This window comes from Gordionus sp. m RMFG-2023, chromosome 4 (genome assembly GCF_954871325.1).
Source record: "Gordionus sp. m RMFG-2023 chromosome 4, tfGorSpeb1-WG-v2, whole genome shotgun sequence".
In the NCBI taxonomy this organism is placed as follows: domain Eukaryota; kingdom Metazoa; phylum Nematomorpha; class Gordioida; order Chordodea; family Parachordodidae; genus Gordionus; species Gordionus sp. m RMFG-2023.
Window position 1 is genome coordinate 1277422 of NC_088778.1, and position 21825 is coordinate 1299246.

General features: G+C 30.4%; 1 protein-coding gene across 1 annotated transcript; it reads right to left on the reverse strand.

Moving 5' to 3' along the window:
• Nucleotides 1–4313: 4313 nt before the first annotated feature.
• Nucleotides 4314–21531, reverse strand: LOC135928132 (GTPase Era, mitochondrial-like). The gene is made up of 12 exons (XM_065464494.1): nucleotides 21381–21531; nucleotides 21212–21339; nucleotides 20907–20984; nucleotides 20800–20846; nucleotides 20688–20749; nucleotides 19685–19797; nucleotides 15909–16083; nucleotides 14303–14530; nucleotides 9086–9222; nucleotides 6556–6705; nucleotides 6321–6401; nucleotides 4314–4555 (listed from the first exon to the last, which is right to left on the reverse strand). Exons 1-12 carry the CDS (start codon nucleotides 21529–21531, stop codon nucleotides 4430–4432), a joined length of 1476 nt encoding a protein of 491 aa, XP_065320566.1. The 3' UTR covers nucleotides 4314–4429.
• Nucleotides 21532–21825: the final 294 nt, after the last annotated feature.

Sequence of the window (21825 nt, forward strand, 5' to 3'; positions counted from 1 at the left end):
AATAAGGTGAAAATAAGATTAAAAACAAAATTTGTTAAATATTTTATTATTATTATATTATATCTAAAAACATAGTATATATATATATAAAAAGTTAATTGAAAAATATATAATATCACGTTTTTGTGAATAGTTAAATTATATCAAACACATCAATTTATAATATAAGATTAACTATTCAAATTTAAGATTAATTCTTTAAATTTATATATGATCAATCAACATTCCCCCTCTTCTACAAAGAACGAAGCTTCTTCTCAGCAGTCATCGAGAGCTTGTTGTCCCAGAAGTTTTTTCCCGTTTCGATTGTACTCGGTTTTATCTTGGCCTCAAATGTTCTCGTAGGCTTGATTCTATCACGTAGGTTTGATAAAATCGTTTATTAGAGTTGCGTAAGTTTGTACGTTTTCTGTAGGCTTGATATCCTTATCGTATGTTGTTCACATTTATCAAAATTGTTATTATCATGTTTCATAATTAATCCAGTCGAGTATTGGAATTTAGAATAAATCGGAATATGTAATTTGGAATAGTTGATCAAATCAAATATATGAATAATATGCACGAATAAAATTTTGAATTTCGGAACAATAAAATATGTAATAAGGAATGATAATTTAAGGAATAAGGAATAAAATAAGGAATGATAAATCATAATGATTATTATATTATTTTTTATTAATCATAGCGTTTTATACTTTTAGCGTTTTATGCGTTTTATATTTTTAGCGTTTTACATTTTTTGCGTTTTAGATTTTTTAGCGTTTTACATTTTTTAGCGTTTCAATATTTAATTAGTAGCGTTTTAATATTTAATTTATTTTTATTTATTTTCAATCTCCGAGGTTAAAATATGCAAATAATATGCACATTTCCCTCTCTTAAAAAAAATTTAAATTTCTCACAATATTTTTCTAAAATAATGATGTTTAATTTTTACATAACCTTTTGTCTTCAAAAGCTTTATTTCAAAAACATTTTTATCATATTAAGTATTACTTATAAGGGTTATTTAAATCAATCCCTTTTAATTCATATGTTTTAATTACACTTTAATATATTTAAAATTAAAGTTTTATCTTCTTGTTTAGGATTTATAATGGTTTATATTTAATTATATCTAAGAATTCATTTTTAGGATTAGTTGTTAATTTACAACAATTGGTCATCATTAAAGAAATCAAAAAATAATATTTCACTAAGAATTTAAGTAAATAATTTTTTAAAGGCTTTTTTGTGTTCAAATATATCCATTATGATTTTACATTTTAGTGATTTTAAAAATTTATAACATGCCTTTATCCTGGCATAAAATTTTAATTTTTAATAACTTTTCTTCTTACGTGGATTAGAATAATAAGTAATCATCATTGGTCTCACAAAATAGAATTAATAACCTATCGTTCAACTTCCATATCAGTTGTTCCTAGGTTGTCACATTAGGTTAGGTGCTGGTTATCATATTCCAGTCCAACATCCAGAGCCGGGACACCATGAAGAAAGAAGCTTTTTGCATGAAAGAACGTGCTAACATCTCCATAGATTAGGCATTGGTCATATCAATAGATTAGGCAGTCACAATAAATAAGGTAGTCATAATAGATAGTCATCTCCATAGGTTACGCAGTCTCCATAGGTTAGATAGTCATCTCAGTAGATTAGGTAGTCACAATAGAAAAGGTAGTCATAATAGGTAGTCATCTCCATAGGTTAAGCAGTCTCCATAGGTTAGATAGTCATCACAATAGGTAATCATATAAATAGAGTCATCTCAATGGATTAAGCAATCGTCACAATAGGTAGTCATATAAATAGAGTCATCTCAATGGATTAAGCAATCGTCACAATAGATAAGATAGTCATAATAGATAAGATAGTCATAATAGGTAAGGTAGTGAATAATATTTGATTCTTTTATAATTTTGTAAATTTGGATAAAATTTTGACTATCAAAAAGAAAAGTCAAAAAATTTTATTTGTCCTTATATCATCTCCAATATCGAACGACGAATTTGATAAATAATTCGTATACTTTTTATTTTTACTAAAGAATTCAAGGTAAGGATATTTTTTAATATTTTTTTTAAACTTTTATCATTTAACTTTAATTTAAAACGAAAAACGTACCACCGTAACCGGGGCACCATGAAAATAAGATTAAAAACAAAATTTGTTTAATATTTTATTATTATTATATTATATCTAAAAACATAGTATATATATATATAAAAAGTTAATTGAAAAATATATAATATCACGTTTTTGTGAATAGTTAAATTATATCAAACACATCAATTTATAATATAAGATTAACTATTCAAATTTAAGATTAATTCTTTAAATTTATATATGATCAATCGACATAAGGAAATATATAATCAATTTAATTATATTAACAGTAATTTTTGAAGTGAGTGTTTTTTTTTTATTTGATAATTTCTTCTCAAATATTTTATCGATTCATAAAAATCAATCGATCTGATATTCCTCGCTAAATACCAGAAAGTATTTTTTTACACTAGTTTTGTATTATAAAGGAATTTTTGAAGATTGATAGATCTAACAGGTCACGTATCTTTTGGTAAAATTTTAATCGTCCCATTTTGGCAAGACTCCAGTTATCGTTAAAAAGTCCGATTAGGGTCGATTTTTTAAAACGGTCATATTAATATTATAACCTAAATAATATTGTTTGAGCCTAGTGACAAGATTTTTAATAGGCTAGGCGGTCGTCTAACAAAAAAATGGAGACCTCCCCCAATTCCTAACTATATCTATTCCTTTAGATGCCAATCCACCCTGTTTTGAAAAATTTAGAAGCAAACTGCTACCACCCCCCCCTACTCCATTTATGTAGACGCTTCTGTATATTTATAAATTTCTCTTTTTGGGGAAATGTATAATTAATTATATATTAATATTTAATATGAGATGAATACGTGTTGTTAGAAATATCGATGATTTAAAATATAATATCATGTTAATATTTTCATCTGAAATCATATTCTATCCCATTTATTCCCTAAAAATGTGATGTATTTTATAATATTTTCCATGACTTCGTTTGTGGTAACCATTAGTGTTGTTAAACCATCTAACTTTGACCAGCTCTAAAACGGTTTAGCTAAGTATTTATTCTAAAAAAAAAATAGTCTCTATCATTAGGTTGTGGCTTTAGATGTTTGTAAAGTCAATTTCTTAGGGGATAACAGCACTAGTAACCACAAAAGAAACTATAAAATAGTATAAATTTCCTATAAAAATTAAAGACTTTATTTAATTCAAATTTTCTTTTGAAAATTGGGATATTCCCACTTCCCGCCTAGTGTTGTTAAACGGTTCGATTTAAGAAGATTTTTAAAACGAATAACCTTTATCTAGAAAGATATTATGTAAGCTTGAAAATTTTGCTCAGAGATTAGCACAAAAATTTAGACATCTAGTAATGAAATCTCGAGTCATAGGCGATTTTTTTCTGGCAAAAATATGAAGTTAACCGTTTTTAGAATCTACGCAAATAGAAATTTCAACACTATCCCCCCCCTCTCCCCCACCTGTAATGGAATGGTTTTCTTTTTAATCGGGTTTTTAATTATTTAATCTTTTTTAGAATTTGTGGCAGAAATTTCTTATTTTAGTTTTATCTTAAAACATAAATCTAATATTACTGAATTGTTTGAAAATAAAATTGGCTACACTATAAAAAGCATATTGAATATATATATATATAGTTATATAACTATATTTTATTATTGCTCGCAATTACATAATGATTTCGAAATATATTTTGTTATTTCTGTAATTCAATATAAACTATATATAACTACTATACCTAACACATTTTTAATTATGATGTATATTTATATTTAGATATAAAAGGTATTTAAATTATCAACTTTGGAAAATAAAGTATTTTACGAAAAATGTATTGAATAATAAAGTATAAAAAGTATATGACCTTCGCTAAGATACATTTATCAGTATCATGAGTTTACACAATTTTGAATGGAATCCCATAGTAACGTAGAGCTCTGATCTCTCTAATTTCGGGATAATAAAGCTTAAGCAATTCATAACATAACAAAAGGTGAATACTTAAATATTAAGAAATAACTAACGTGTCTGACCTTTAATTTTTACATTTATAATTGTAATTTTTTTATCAAAATTGAAATTTTTAAAAATATTATAATTTTTGACATTAAAATAAATTTTATTGTATAATAAATCCCGCTTCCGGTTAAGGTGAAGTGCAAAATATTTTAATGGCGGCGAATTAATAATTAGATATCATTGTTAACATCAGTTCAGTATACAATATTAAACATGATTTATTAATAAGTATAGTACAGTATCATTTATATTATAGGTGTAAATATATATATAATATATTAAAAAATAATTAATTAATATAGGAAATAGATTATTATTATAAAGGTCTGTATTTAACGCCCAGGCTTAAGTAAAGATCAGTTCTAAAGGTATTCATCAGATTTTGACTCACCCGTTGGCTAATTCCTTTGATTCTTTCTCCTTTCGGACCAATTATCACTTTCTAATATGGATATTAAATAAATGTTTAAAAGCATATATATAGATGTATATGGGCAAAAAAAAATTCTTTTATTCTTGTCCCAGTTTTATGCCATTTTTAAAGATATATTTAGTAAATTATAGGGCAAACGTCAATCAACAATATTGCATATTACTGATTGGTAGGGAATTAAATATTATTATAATGAAAATAATATGATTATTATATATATTTTATTTTCGATAATTTTAAAAAAATTTATTAAGTTATAAATTTTAGGGAAAATAGTTATTAACAGATTTGGATATTTTTTTAATGAATTTAAAAATTGTAATATTTTAACTTCCTGGAGAAAAATTGAAATAAAAAAAATCAACTATTGTGTCTTAGTAAGATAAGTAAGACATAGTAGTAAAGATAATTCCTACTTTAAATATTCCTAAATTATTCAATTTACCATCGTTTTAACCAATATAAGTCATTATTCTAACTCTGATTGTTAGTAAAGACTGGTATAACCTTATATTATGCAAAGTAAATTGCTTTAAAAAAAAATAATATTTTGGTACAAAGGCATCGACACCATTTTTAATAAGTCAAAATTTATTTTATATCAAAACTTAACTTTCCTCTCTTTCTTTCTCACTTTCTCATCAACAGATTCCATATGTTCTCAATTAACAAGAAATTAACGAAATATATTAGGTAGGAAAAGACTTCCTTTTCTAGAATAATCTCGCCAATTCTGTACTTGAAAGACACAATATAAATCATTCTTGTAAATATGAATTCCAAAATTGGTAAAGAAAAGATATATATCCATGAGAAATTAAATTGAAATGCTACCATATAACTAACCCAAATCAGAAAAATCCTTGGCTTCTGTCGTGAACTTTAAAATGGGAAATACCTTTATCTTCTATAGAGAAGTAAATACTCTAACCATGCTAACAAAAAATAAACCAGAGATCACAAATTGACTTATTCGTATCTAATTTTCAGGGGTGTTTTACGATGAAAGTTATGACTAACTTAAAGATAACTGACAAAAAATGTTAAAAGCAAAGATTTCATTTAAGAATTTATGAGGAAAAGTCAAATAGAAAAATTAAATAGAAAAATCAACAGTTCCAATTTGAAGGCAGGACAGCTTGGAGGAAAGAATCTAAATAATCTACTATTAGCTGAGATTAAAATAAGTTTAACCTAGAGCTCACTAGGAAAGTAACCATGTTTTTTAGCTGCATCAGGACTTAAATTGGTTGAGGAATGCTGGAGAAATTTTAAGGGGGGGGGGGTACAGTGGCTATGAGCAATGGTAAGCTAAACGACAAAATGGAAGTCTGTGGAGATAAATTAGGAAAATGAGTGAACTCCGATCAAACATAATCTTGAATAGAGATCTTTGGGAAATGTAGTTCAAGGATTATTAAAGGGGACAGAGGGATCTAGCAAAAAAAACTTTATTCCATTGTATCAAGCACGAAACCATCTAGTTAGCTTCATAAAAAAAATGGTTCCTGCTGGATTGGAGCCCAGACACTCACTTATCGACTAGGCCACAGGCACTACCTAGAGAACAGCAAATATTTTTTTTTTGTATTTTAGAAAATAAAATTAAGAAGCGGTTTAATATTTTAATAAAACAGATTTTTATAACAGATATACAACATTTTGCCCCATGATTAAAGGTAAGGAGCTTTATTTTAAACCAAACGAATAAAGGGGCAAACAGGAATGGGGTGCTTTTGAGCACTATAAAAAAAATACATATATCTTATTTTACGATTAAGTTTTGCTTGGGGCATTTTATAGAAGCTTTGATCCTGAACAACCCAAATTCGTCCACAAAATACTCATCTAATTTCTTCATTTAAAAAAAAAAAGAAAAAATAATATATCTATATATTAAAATTTTACTTTAAAGAAAAGAAAAGAAAAGAAAAAAGAAAAGAAAAAGAAAAAGAATTAAATATAAAAAAAAATAGAAATTTTCAGCAACAATTTATTATTTTTTTTACTATGTCCAGAATGTAAGGAATCTGAAATTTGAATTCCTGTAAAAGCTCTTGTTTGATGGCATCGTAAACGATATCTTCCGGCACTTGATCCGTCACGAATCGACTATTATAGGTCCAAGGTTTGGCGGGAGCGGCGGATAGCAAATATTCCTTTTTGGTATTGTTCGTGACATTGTAAAAAAAAAATAGTATTAAATATATTTTCTTTTTACATAGCCGGTTACCCGATTTAGTCTTCTAATCAACTCTATTAGGAAAATTATAGAATACATTTTCTCCTGATGCCTTAGAAAACCCAAGGATTTCATAAAATCCATGATGAATCAATCTCGAGAGTGGCGGAGCTACCAGATCAAGCCAGCTACCGTTTAGGAAAAGGAGAGCAAAATCCCAGGGAAACTATAGCCCAATACGCGAAAGGTCTGGTCGAAATCGCGTACAATTGCGGCTTGAAAGAATGCCGCGATCTATTTATATCATTACAATTCATGTCGGGCATAAATTCGACGACCATAAAAAAGTAGATTACTACCTCTAGCTCTGACACGTTTTCAAGAAAATATTCGAATTTCTAAAGCCGACGAGTTGATAGAATTGTAGAAAAATTATGACAACGTGCAAGGCCCAAATACTCACAGGCAGAGCAAGTCTACGACTCCAGGATACAACCAACCCATCAATACCAACACCCAACTAACAATTCATCACGATTTTACATGTATGCTGGGGGTGTTTAACGGGAAGTCGCTAAAATGCCGGTTATAAATATCCTTTCCTAAGATGGATATGGGTGATCCGGTAATTTCCAACGTTATTGGAATGATGTCGTTATTAATAGTTATGGAGATGTGATAGGACAGCTGATTTTTAAAAAATGGCTAACTCAATATTTCACCCAGAAAATTATTACGCAATTTGCTCATAGAAGGAACAGATGTCTAGAGATATATTATCGAAATCTCGGAGCTTAGGCAATATTTTATAAAAAATCGGCTCAAAATGGGCTGCTTAACAAAACTAGATAGGACCCTGGTATTGTGGTTTGAGCGACATTTTTTTATTGTCAGAACAGGGTCTTTTTTTCCTGGAGTCGTAGGCTTGCTACCTGTGAGTATTTGGACCTTGCACCTTGTCATAATACTCTTTGGGTGCTATTGTCCACGATTCTATTGATTGCTCGGCTTTAGCGATTTGAATATATTCTCGAAAAAAACGTGTAGGAAGCTAGGGATAGTAATCTACCTTTTTATGATCGGTGAATTTCCGCCCGCCCGACATAGATTGCGTCGATATAAATAGATCGCGGCTTTCTTTCGAGCCGCAATTGTGAGCGATTTCGACCAGAGCCGCGTACTGGGCTATACTTTCTTTCAGATTTTGCATTCGGTTTCTTAGACGGTAGCGAGCTTCGTTTGGTGGCGCCGCCATTCTCGAGATTGATTCCTTGATTTTAAGAAATCCTTCGTTTTCTACGGCATCCGGAAAAAACTGTATTCTTTAATTTTTCCGAATAGAGTTGGACCGCAATAAGTGAGGAATAGGATCTCCTTCTCCGCGTCATCGGTTATATTCGTTGTTACAACCGAAACCGGTGTAAATAATTAGACAAGGGTTCCTGTGCCGAATATTCTCTGATGTTTAGTGACTTGTACCCCCAGAGGGCTTAATTGAAGTGATGGGAATTCGTTTACGAGTAGCATAGTAGGAGACACCTGGCCAGTCAGTCCGTGCGAGCGTGTATGAGCCATAATAGGTAAAACAAAAAGCGCCATAATTGGGGATAAAACCAACCCCCTCCCTTATACTTCTCGGAACTCAAATTATATCTCAAAATTCAGCACGATCTCCGGTACCTAAATATCTAATTTATAATTACTGAACACCTCACTTAGGAATCCAAAAGTATGGAAAAAAACCCCCTAAAATGTAATTAAATCAAACAAAAGAGGGGAAAAAAAGACATTTAAAATATAACAAAAAAATTGGTTTCAAATTAAAACGAGTATTGGTGTCTAAACGAATCGTTTATTTCTAGTCGTTTTTTTATTTTTCTGCCACTAGGAGATCCTGTATATATCTGATCTAACGAAGTCGCTTATCAAGTGGATTAGCTATTGCTTAATATATATTTTCATCTTCTTCAGTTCAATCCCCAGGGGAACCAATTCTGAACCTCCTGAAGGTGGACCCGTAAAAAGTCTGGAGCGGGCAAGGGGTAACAGGGTCCCGGGCCGCCAACATCACATACTATGTTAGATATGGCCAAATCTGTGCAATGTTCCATTTCTCTCCCTTTCTTTGTTAACATTTCCATTTTAGTGCAAATTTGCCATTCTTCTTCTTGAGGCAAATTTGGCATAAAAGCCCGCCGAATTCATTTTCGCCCCCTCCCTCCGGCCGCTAAAAGTCTCAGCATGGCCCTGCCTGGATCAAGGTCGAGGTTGATGTCTCAACAGTTACCCACTTACCTCGTGTTAATAATAACTTATTCGTAAGTTTAAATGTTTCATAAAAAAAAGAGAGGCGATACTTTTAATTGGTCGGTTCCGTCATTGTCGATAGACGAAATCATGAAAACCTCTTCGAAATTTGGCCACGAGGAGGCGTGTTTATCCTTCATTCTCGTCTGCACCTTTTCATTTATTACCGACACATCTTCTTCGATACCTAAAATATATATATAAATGGCAGTGTTGTTAAGGGACCTAGATACAAGTATCTAGATATAAAAATGTGGTATCTGTATCTAGATAGATTTTAGATTAAAATATCTGTATCTAGATATTATTTTAGACGATGTATCTGTATCTAGATCTATTTAAAAAGTATCTTTTAACAACTCTGATAAATGGTAATGGTCTTCAAATATCTTCTAAATTATTTGCTAAATACAAGCCTCTCTAAGTTTATACGAGTTTCATAAATAATATTCGATTCTTTTTTTTTCTTTCCTTCCTTCTTTCTTTCCTTTTTTTCTTTGATGGTTAAAGGTGCAGATATGCATCAGGATAGATTTACCAATCAGAAAAGGGAATATTTCGAAAAATTATTAATACACGCTCCGCGACTGACCTATTTGAGTCCCGGTTTGCGATTGAGCGCTGATCGATAACTTTCCCAGAGAACCTCGCCTATGACGAAGAAGATAAAACATCAATATTCTGTGCGTTCAGTGCGCAGGTGCAGGTGCCAGAAACCCTTGGTGACACCTCATATATAAGCCCCTTCGTTAATCCTTTTCTAACGAATGGCTTCGTCAAAAGTTTCATAGAAATTCAAAATGGCGCGAGCAAATGAATCAACCATTTTTAGGGAAGATTAGATGTGGTAATCTGGAAGAGGCCTTACCAAGGAAATTTTATGCGTTCTTTTTTTTTTAACGTGCATTAAAGGAATAGAACGGTGTACCTCCATTTATAACAAAATCTTTATAAATTAAAATCGTCTTAATGATCAACGATATATAGTATCGGTTATAATTGTTTACTTAAGATGTGCCCAAAAAGGATATCCTAGTCCTTGAATAATTATCCTCCGAATTTCTAATTTATATCTATAGAAGATTTTCTATATTATTCTATTCAATGGTATAACATATATAATATTATCAAATTTAGAGTAAAATTTGTGAATTATTTTAGTTATAAGTCGTATTCAATCCAAGCAAACATTTATTTATTTATTTACACGTAAAATAGAAATACTTCCAAAATCAACAAAAGTTTACTTATTTATTTAAGTTTTATGAAAAATACTTTTTATTATTTAAGGAAGGTTGAATCGAAAATTGCGTAGTATTCATAAATTACGTTCGGTCAATGATTAGTTTCATTATACCTACACCTCAGAATGCTAAATTAAATCAAATCTTTTCCCAGCCGATTTATCGAATAAAGCTGCTATGATTCGCGCATGCGCTACCCTTTTTGGTCATAAGTTTTAAACGAATGTTCCAATGATGACATAAATTTAATAACTGAGCATACTCGCGGTCCTATGAATAAAATATGCCCAATTCTGTTTTAATTTAAAAACATAGATGAAAGACCCTCAAATTCTAAATTCAATCATTGTTGTCTTACAAATACCTTACCCAACATATTTACAAAATCTTTTATAAAACCCTCAGAATTCCTTGCATAATGATTTTATGAAAAATATACGTTCTTATAATTCAGCTATAGCATTTGCTTCTACGAGTGCTCAAACATCGGAGCTTTCAGGTAGTGGCCCTTATTGCTTCAAAGTTCATGGTCAAGTATATCACTGTACTTCTCACTTATATCCATCCTCTAATACTCAAGCTACTTATTACAGAGTTATATGTATTAGATACTACACAGGCTATAGCTGAGACTGAGAGTATTAAACATCCAGCACATACTAAATGTAACATGATATTATGAAACATTTAGATCAATTAATACGTCAAATTAATCCCTACGCTATTAGCTTTAAGACCTTAGGCGAGGTTCAACAATCTGCATTAGAATTTTCAACCACTTCCAATTCAAAAATAACTAATGTGATCTTTAAGGGAGATAGACCTAACGATCGGCGCTGTTATATAGAAATTTTAGATCTAGACTAATATTCAAAATCTTCAGCGATCATATTAGGCAACCAACCATGTTCACCATGGGGGGACAATATGGGATATACCATGGGGTCTAAATTTGGACTCATTAAGTTAAGAATAATGAGATCATTCTCTTCAGATATAGGATATCCCTTAAATATCTCATCTAAAAGGAGGTTCGCCATCTTCATCGTTGAAAATCATAGCTACGTCATCCATAGATGGTAAATTATAACGGCGCCGATCGTTAGATCTATCTCGCTTAAAGATCATACTAATGGCAGTTATTTTTGAATTGAAATTGGTTGAAAATTCTAATGCAGATTGTTGAACCTCACCTAAGGTCTTAAAGCTAATAGCGGAGGGATTAATTTGACGTATTAATTGATCTAAATGTTTCATATATCTATGTTACATTCAGTATTTGCTGGATGTTTAATACGCTCCTCAGCTATAGCCTGCATAGTATCTAATACATATAACTCTGCATAAGTAGGTTGAGTATTAGAGGGTGGATATAAGTGAGAAGTACAGTGATATATTTGCCAATGAACTTTGAAGCAATAAGGGCCACCATGAAAGCTCCGATATTTGAACACTCGTAAAAGCAAATGCTATAGCTAAATTATAAGAACGTATATTTTTCATAAAATCATTAAGCAAGGAATTCTAAGGGTTTGATAAAAGATTTTGTAAATAAGGTGGGTAAGGTACTTTTATAAGTTTAACTTTTCCTTTGTGACAACAATGATTGAATTTAGAATCCGAGGGTCTTTCATCTATAAAATTCAAAGAAAAAACAAAATTGGGCATATTATATTCATAGGACCGCGAGTAAGCTCAGTCATTAAATTCATGTCATCATTATTAATTTTAGGGAACAATCGTTTAAACTTTTGCATAGAACGGTCAGCGCATGCGCGATTCATAGCAGCTTTATTCGATAAATCAGTTGGGAAAATATTAGATTTAATTTAGCATTCTGAGGTGTAGGCAACGAAGCTAATCGAGGTTTGATATTTTTGGATTTTATTTTGATTACGCATCTCACGAATTCGTTCCTTAAAATAATTCAATTATTTTATAAAACTTGATAGACAGGTAAACTTTTGTTTGGCTGGAATAATTTATCTTTTTATGCGTCGTTGTTAAAGGAATTTTATAAATAAAAAGTGTTAGGGAAGATCCTTTTTCAGACTTTTGCCTAAAAACGGGCAGCGCATGCGCGAATCGTAGCAGCTTTATTGGATAAATCAGTTGGAAAAAGATTTGATTTTAATTTAGCATTTTGAGGTGTAGGTAATATGAATACTACGCAATTTACGATTCAACCTTCCCTAAATAATATAAAGTATTTTTCATAAAACTTAAATAAATAAGTAAACTTTTGTTGGTTTAGAAGTATTTCTATTCTCATCGATAATAAATAAATAAATGTTTGCTCTGATTGAATATGACTTATAACTAAAATAATACATAAATTTTACGCTAAATTTGGTATATATATCAGAGTTGGTATCTAGATATAAAAATGTGGTATCTGTTTCTAGATAGATTTTTGATTAAAATATCGGTATCTAGATATTGCTTTAGACGATGTATCTGTGTCTAGATCCATTTAAAAAGTATCTTTTAACAACTCCGATATATATATATATATACACCAAAACTAATTATAAAACGAACTTTAAGGTATAAAAATTAATTAAACGTTTCGAAATTATCTAATAATCATGCGAATTTTTAAAAGATGTCTCAATTGAAATAGAGAGTCTATTTCGGGAACAGGTTCTAAGTAGTGTTGTTGAACGGCTCGATTTTAGCCGATTCTTAGAAACGACTAACTCGTTATTCTAGCCAGAGAGATGTTGACAAAGTCTCTAGATTCCGTTCACAGATGTCCAAACCTTGCTTCCATCTACGAGCAAAATTAACGGGCTTGAGTAACATACTTCCTGGATAAAATATTGAGTTAGCCGTCTTTTAAAAAAATCGGCTCAGATCGAGCCGTTTAAACGACACTGGTTTTAAGGTGCGTAATAGTTATCAATTTGTAACGCGCAAATCTGTTAAATTATATGCCAAAATCTATAATGTATGTCAAAAATGGCTGCGACATCCAGGAATATCGCTTTTAGAGCGAATACCGAAAGCAAACCGGTATCGACGGATAGTCGTGTGCATTGGGGCATATCCGGATACTAACGGAAACATTAGCAAAAATACATTGAATCATTCCAAAGTTAAATCGTATTGGATGACGGTTAAAACTTTTATAAGTTTGTAAATAATAAATAACATAGACCTGTATGCCAGGCCCTAAGCCCGGGTCCGGGTACCAGGGCCGGGCCGTAGATAAATTTTTTAATACCCGGGCCGGGCCGGGTATTAAAAAATTTTTTTTTAAATACCCGGGTCAACCGTCAAATTTTTTGTTAAAAATTTATACAACATGAATTATTATATTCGTCAATTAGATATGGTTATAATGATAATATAAGAGTTATGATTAATATAATGTTGGGTGAAAGTTAACACTAGCTAACACTCATAGTATCCATTACATAATATAATTATAGTTTTCCTGCCATGGAATAAATACGCAAAGGGTGATAGGTAATAAAATACATCATTATATAATTATATGTCATATTTTTTTATTAATTAAAATATCAGTTTAATTTTTTTTTTAATTCAAAATATTATTTACACAAATTTTTTTATAGTATCAATTTGTGTAATACACTAAATATCTGTTTAGAATTTTAAAAAAAAAAAATTATGTAATATGTAGTGTTGTTAATCGACTCGTTTTGAGCCAATTTTTCAAAATGGCTAACTCACTATTTTAACCCCAAAAGAATATCACGCGAGATTTTAAGATTTTGTTCATAGGAGGAACAAAGGGGTCTAGACATATAGTATCGAAATTTCGAGGCTCAGTCAATATTAACCGAGCCGTTTAGCAACATTAACTAATATGCTTGCTTATTAAACGATAATGCTCGCTGAGAATCATGATAAAATACCGAATAGGTGAATTTTTTGTATTTTTAAATCTGGGTCGAGCCGGGCCGGGCCGGGCCGTAAAAAAATTTTTGGAAAAAAAATCCGGACCGGGCCGTCTCTAGGTCTCTGATAAATACAAAACAAACAATATAATATTACCAGTCTGCTGCGCGTGGGATGCTCGGGATATTTTGACGTCGGAGAAGTTTGTGTACACCAGCGAATTGCTGGGCTTGTGGGGCAATTTTTTGCTATCCACGTGGACATTTTCTTCGCCGTGATTGGCTAGCCCATCTCGCCCCTCTCTTTTTAAGCTAGCGACTCGGTTTGAGTAACGAACCCGTTCCAATTCGTTCAGGTTAGCCATTATTTTCATGTCTTCGTTATCTTTATCATTCGTATTTTTTTTTTTGAAGTCGAGAGAAATGAGTAATATCGAATAAGTTCAAGGAAAGAAAAAGCTCTAAAGAACGCAATACAGTGTCGTTAAACGTCTAGCATTGAGGCGGTTTTTTTTCCAAAGAGGTTCACTCAATATTTGAGCCAGAAAAAAATAATTTGCTCAAGCCGCCCCAAACTCTTGTGCCATCCGTGAGCAAAATCTCTAATAACCGGGTAAAAAATATCGAGTTAGCCGTTTTCAAAAAAATCGACTCGAGTCGAACCGTTTAACAACACCGGTTATAACTAACGTTTATAAATAATTAGTAATAATCCGAACCAGCTGAGAATTCAATACTTTAAAAAAAATATTTTTTTAAGATTATAACCCTAAATAACATTATGTAAGCCCTAAAGATTTCGCTCATTAGCTGGCAGAAATGCTTGGACATCCTGTTCGCCAAACCTTGATGCTAAAATGATATTATTTTAGCCAGAATCTTAATCGGCCAGCTTAAATCCGGCTTTTTTAACAACACTAGGATCGGATTACCAAATATGGCGGTCCTGTCCTTTAGGCTTTAAAATGATAAGTTACTTACCAAAAAATAGGGGGGACATGTTTAAAGTATCAAAGTATTCTAATGTTTCTTTTACTTCATATATTTTTTTTCTTATATTACGATTAATGGATTGCTATATCAATGGCATATAATAATACCTAGACTGACGAATGCATTCGTTAAAAGTTTACATCGATGAAAAACAGCTGGGGACGCCATTTCGATTACCCATATCATTATTAAAAATTTCAAACGAGAGGCCAATTTATTGCTAAGACTGACGCAAACTTTATTAAAAGAATTTTACCATATAGGTTTACCAAAATGGCGGATCCAGCTGATTTGCATTCAACGACGCTTCGAATGCAATTATTATATGTCATTTATATATATATTTCTGAGAATATTATTTTCCGGTAACTTTATTTTTTTTATTAGAAAATTGATTGACAAAAGATAAACCCAAAATTAAAAGTAATCGACATGCGTCAGAGATAAAAAAAATAAATATATATATATTGATTGATGGATTTCTATATTATCGTATAGAAGAGATAAAAAGGGGGGGGGGGGGTAAAAAAATATATACAAGGAAGCAGTGGGACAAATGAACATTTTTTTAATGTCGTTCAGAAACATTTTTTAAAAAAAAAGGATCAAAACAGTGATTGTCATCATCTTCCCTCTAAATAACGACAGGTGAAGTCGTCATTCACTCCGGATCGAAACGTCAATTAAAATTAGGAATTTTCGGTGATCTTAATATCGATCAAGAAATATGGTATTAGCGGCATCCTCTAATTTAAAAAAAAATTAATTACCATCTTTATTTTTTATGGTTTCGGCGGATGTTTTAACGTTAGGGTCTACGAGCTTCTGCTGGGATTCGTTATCCGTTTTCACCATAACTCCGGGCATTTTGCGGCCCCTGAAATGGTTATCCGTCAGCGATTTAACGACATCTAGAACGAGAGACTTGGGTTTTACCAGATCAACCTGAAAAGAATAATAATAGCAATAACTAAGAATTATGATAAGGTTAATAAGAATGGTTTAAATTTTTAGTCATCCGCCACGCTTTTTAGCCAGTCGCCATGGTCTGAGAGTTTAAAAGCCTCCCTTAGTTTTCGACAATCTCCATCTAACCAATTTTTTTTATTTTTAAAAAGATTTTATAAAAAATTTTGTTCTATCATATAAACACTAGGGATGTCGTCACTTAGCAAATTTAAACGAGAATTTTGAAACCGGAAATAATCCCCTTCAAATCTCTACCGGAATTTCTAGATTCCCTTTCCAAAATTTCCTAGGAAACGGTTCCTAAAAAAGGACAAATTGTGTGATTAATTTTAGAAAGATTTATTTTAACGTTTTAACTAACCTTTTAGACTGTTTTTATTTATTTGTTTATTAACGGAGTTTAGGATTCTGGTCAAACTCCAGGAAAATTTCCTATAACAGCTGATTAAATTTTTTTATTGGTCTAGAATCACCTGATCTGTCATATTTGACAGCGTTAATCATATTTAATATACGACGACCCTAACCCAGCCCTTAATCACACTCCTTATTTCCGGTTTCAGTTACCTATTTAAAATTTTTTTTAAATGCTTCATCCAATTAAAAAAATTAGCTTCAGACGATCATCTCTTGAGTTGAGCTATCCACCAGTTTAGAACGGGAATAATAACCGGAAGCCCTATGATAAATCTGGGATAAACTAAATCTCTTTTTAAAACAGGTGATGGTTGCGCTACCGCTAGCGCTGATAGTTTGTCTGAGCGTTAGCTTCGACGTATCAATGGGAGTTCAAAAAAAATATATATATTTCTTCTATGAGGAAGGAAATTAAATATAAAAATTTTATCAACTATGGGATCTTATAGTGTACACAAATTGAGCGTTTACGTTATGCCATAATTTTTTAATAAAAAAAACGTAACGTGTCCCTTGTTTAAATTGAGGTTGTCTTTAATATCCGTCGATTCGAAATTTTGAATAAGTTCTAAAAAAAAATGATATGTCTTCGAAAATTATAATTATCGTCTGCGTTCTTATTTCTTTTAATTTCTAAATATTCCCTTTTTTTAGGATTATAAGTAAGTTTATTTATTTATATAACATTTTAAATAAGTAATAAAAATATGTTTTCGTCTGCCTTCTTATTACTTTTAATTTCTAAATATTCCTTTTTTTTATAAGTAAGTTTATATTTATATAACATTTTAAATAAGTTCTAAAAAATATATTATCGTCTGCCTTCTTATTTCTTTTAATGTTCTAAATATTCCATTTTTAGGATTAAAAAGTAAGTTTATTTATATTACATTTTAATTAAGTTCTAAAAATATATTATCGTCTGCCTTATTATTTCTTTTAATTTCTAAATTTAAAATTATAAGTAAGTTTATTTATTTATATAACATTTTAAATAAGTTCTAAAAATATATTTTCGTCTGCCTTCTTATTTCTTTTAATTTCTAAATATTCCATTTTTAGGATTAAAAAGTAAGTTTATTTATATGACATTTTATATAATATTACAAAGCGAGGAATAAAAAAAAGGTATTGAACAAAGGAAAACAAGTTTGCGTTTTTCTTTAACGGTTGCTAACGCCAAACGGTAATTTTACCAATTTGAGCGAGGCCAGCTGTAATGCATTCTTGGCGCGCAAGCGCGGCGTTTGAAACGCTCAATTTGTGCGCACTATTATAACAAACAACAACAAACAAAAAAGGAAGTGAAGAAAAATAGTATACGGAGAACGGGCAGCATATTCCAAATCCGTAGCAGGAATGCTGTGAGAGAGCATTGCCGCAAAAATTGACAGGATTGCAACATCATTGCAAGGCTATATTTAAAAATCTGGAGACATATGGAGGAGGGAGAGGTGACAAAATGATGGTGATGATACAAAAGCTCAGCATCGAGCCCGAAAAAGTATTTAGAAAATAACTTAAAGATGTAGCAATATATTGGATGATAAATATGTTTAAATTCGAGGGAAGGTGGAGGGGGTTGGAGAAATTGGGTGTGTAATTGAGACTGGCAACAATACCAATATTTTCCCGGTTTTCAAAACCGATAAGAATAAAAATCGGATATCAAAAACCGATTATCCATGAGTGTGCCAATAATGATAGATAAATCAATCCAATCCAATTGGTTTATAAGCACAATAAATGAACAAGGCGAGGGACGATTATCCAACTTACACTCCCCTTTTTTTATTAGATGGTTTGGGCATGCGTAAAGTAAGGAGACAAAAGATGACTGGGTAAAGAGATGCGCCTCGATGGAAGTAAGAGGATCAAGACCTAGAGGAAAGTCCAAGATGACGTGGATAAGGGTGATAGCGGCGGATATGAGAAAAAAAAATCTTACAAATATCGATTCTCAGGGCCGTCAAAAAATGGAAAAATAAAAATGGGAGGGAATACTGGGTAAACCTGAAAATCGCCATTAATCCGAAAAGAAGAAGATTTTCTGCCCAATTCAGGACGGGTTCGGGACCTAAATTTTTTTAAAAATAATTTGAGCACACTAAGGACGCGCCGATATTTTTTAACGGATATCGGTTCGAGCCGATATTTCATCTTTTTTAAACATCGGTTACCGGATATAAAGATCCGATCCTATAAAAATGGCGTCTTAATATAAAAAAAAATTCAGCTCAAATTATTAAATAAATAGGTGATTTATCAATAAAAAATATTTTACACGCTTTTAGATATCACGAACACAAACTATTATAATGATACCTAGACTGACGATACATTCATTAAAAGTGTACATCAATGAAAAACAGCTGGGGACGCCATTTTTGGTTACCCGTATCATTATTAAAAACATTAAACGAGGGATCAATTTATTCCCATGTCTGAAGCCAACTTTATTAAAGAATTGCTTGATCATCGAGATGACAAGGAAGCAAGTTATCAATTTAATAGTAGTTTTTAACCATGAGAATAATTATCATATGGGTTTACCAAAATGGCGGATCCAGCTGATTTGCATCAACGAAGCTTTCAAATGCATTATTATGAATGCAACGTCAGTCTAGGTATTATTATATGTCATTGGTTATGGAATAATTAAATTGTAAATGTTATACTATTAAAAAGTATATGAGAGATGCGTAGATTGCATGTAAGTGACGCAAAAATCGCTTCATTTAAACACATTTTTAAAGATGGTCAACTCAGTATTTTAGCCACGAAAATCCGCTGATAAATGTCAGAACCTTTGAGCCATCTATGAGCCAAAAATCTTCAGGCTCGAGTAATATTTTTCTGGATAAAATACCGATCGGCTCAGATGGAGCGATTTCGCAACACGCTCGCTAGATGTATACATTAAAAATTTAAAAGAATTAGCATGTTTACAGAATACAATATCGGTTCGGTATTCGGCCGATTCATTTAATATCCGTAATGTCGGATCGCCCTCTAAAAAGTGGTATAGGTATACATCCCTAAAAAAAATACTACGAAAATTCTCTTCTAATCAAGCTTCAACTTGTTGATAATTTGGTTCGATAATGATTTATATAATACATAATTCTTAAAAAACATGTGTTCATTTGAAACGATGTACCTTATTTAGGACTAAAATCGATGGTTTTGATCGATGTTCCTGGAGGATATCTAGAGTTATGCGATCTAACGAATGTCTCGTCCAAAAGTTATTGGCATCCACTACTACACAAACTACAAAATTGTAATATTATAAGAACCCATATGAATCAAAATTATCAACAAAATTGTAAAAATTTTTAAATTTAAAATGCATTCCTTTAAATTTATGTTTGTGTAAAAATAAATATAAACAACTTATTGGGAGTTGTATAAATAATTTGGTAAGTGTTTCAACTATTTGGTAAGTGATTTAACTATTTTGGTAAGTGTTTCAACATTTTTGATAAGTTATTGATTACTTTTTAAGTATTTTTTTAATGACTTTTGATAAGTATTTTTTTAATTTTGTATTAAGTTGTGCAATTTAAAACTGCAGATATCAAAGATTGCTAGCAAAAAAAAATTATCTAAAATATATTCTATTAATTAAAGTTCTAATATATTTTATTATAAAAAATATATAAACAAGTCATTTAAAAATTTAAATATAATGTATTTTAAATTATAGTTTTAAATAATTATGATAAATATATATGAATTAGGAAATTTGGTATATAAATGAGTGAGGGTAACTTTATAAACTATGTCATATTATGAACTAACAGTGATCTCATTTTTTGTAATATTTTATATATGGTTTAAATTCCAATATGGGTTCGATGCAGCTACAAATGCTTCGATAAATTGCAAATGTTGCAAATATTCATTTATATATGCTATTAAAGTAAGTTCAGATTCTCCTTCAATTTTGGTCCATATTTTATAAATACTGCCCAAACATTCGCATATTTAGATTTATTTATTGCTGGATAAAAAAAATAACTGGCAATTTTTAATAGCTGAGCAAATTATCTGCATCGTAAATTGGCAAAAATATATAATAATTTCTATTTTATAAATCTAATGTATTTTTCCTATAAATAAAATTTGAATTAAATGTCATAATCATTTGTTCAAGTTACTGATATCTCCCTGTTTGGCTGCAAAATGTGGGAATGATGCCATATCTATTTCCAGGTTATGCCTACAAGAATATATTTTTTTTAAATTAAAAATTGTGTATCTATTTATTACTTTTGACAATGTTTCTTATCAACAAGTCCAGGTGTGTCAAAATAAATCTGCATAATGTGCATTAAATATACATTTTCAAAATTAATATAAATTTTCTAAAGCATTACTATTTGTTTGTTTTCTTCTGTGAATGTAGATATTATGTTTTTTCTGGTTGTGTGAACTTTTGATGATACTGAAGAAATCTTTTATTTAAAAAGTGTAACATTAAATTTTAAATCAAATTATTAACATTACATCAAGAATAAAATAAAAATTAAACTAAAATATTAATACTTATGTAAAGCTTTAATATCAAATAAAATTTGCATAATAATAAATGGTTAAAAATGCATAGTGCATTTTATTATAATAAAATACTAATTAACCATAATTGTGGTAAAAAAAAAGTTTATAATTATATATCAAATACCCTCCATTGCATAAGACTGTTAATTAAAGTAGATTTTCCAGAATTAGGCAAGCCTATAATAGTGACTTTTATTGTTTTAGCATTCTCTAAATTTTGTGGGGATAATAGTTTTAGTTGATTCTGTTCATCTGAAAAGAGATGGCATGTCGTATGTGAAAAATATTTATACCTTTTGTTCTGCCAATATTGCGTTGTAAAATTGATTCATATAGAGGTTCGGGTGACGGGCTTGTTGAAAAGCATTGTATAAAGGTGTTTAATTTACCATCTAAAATGTTAACACGAGAAAACGAGCATTTAAGCAGTTTTTTTAAAAGCATATGTTTAAACCGAATTCAATAAAAGTGGTTAGGCGGGGTTTAAAATATCAATACATTTTATTCAAAATTTAAAGGTAATATTTTCACCAGTTGTTAAAATAAATTGTTTTTCTTTTTTGCCTTACATAAATATTACACTACTATATTATACATATACTACATTATTTTTTTTCAAAAATTCCGCACTGAAATTAAAAAAAATTTTTTAATTCAAGCTTTATAATTATATCCTTGGCTTAATTAGGGATATTTTATGTAGAAAATTTTATAAACAATCCTAATATATTAATTTAT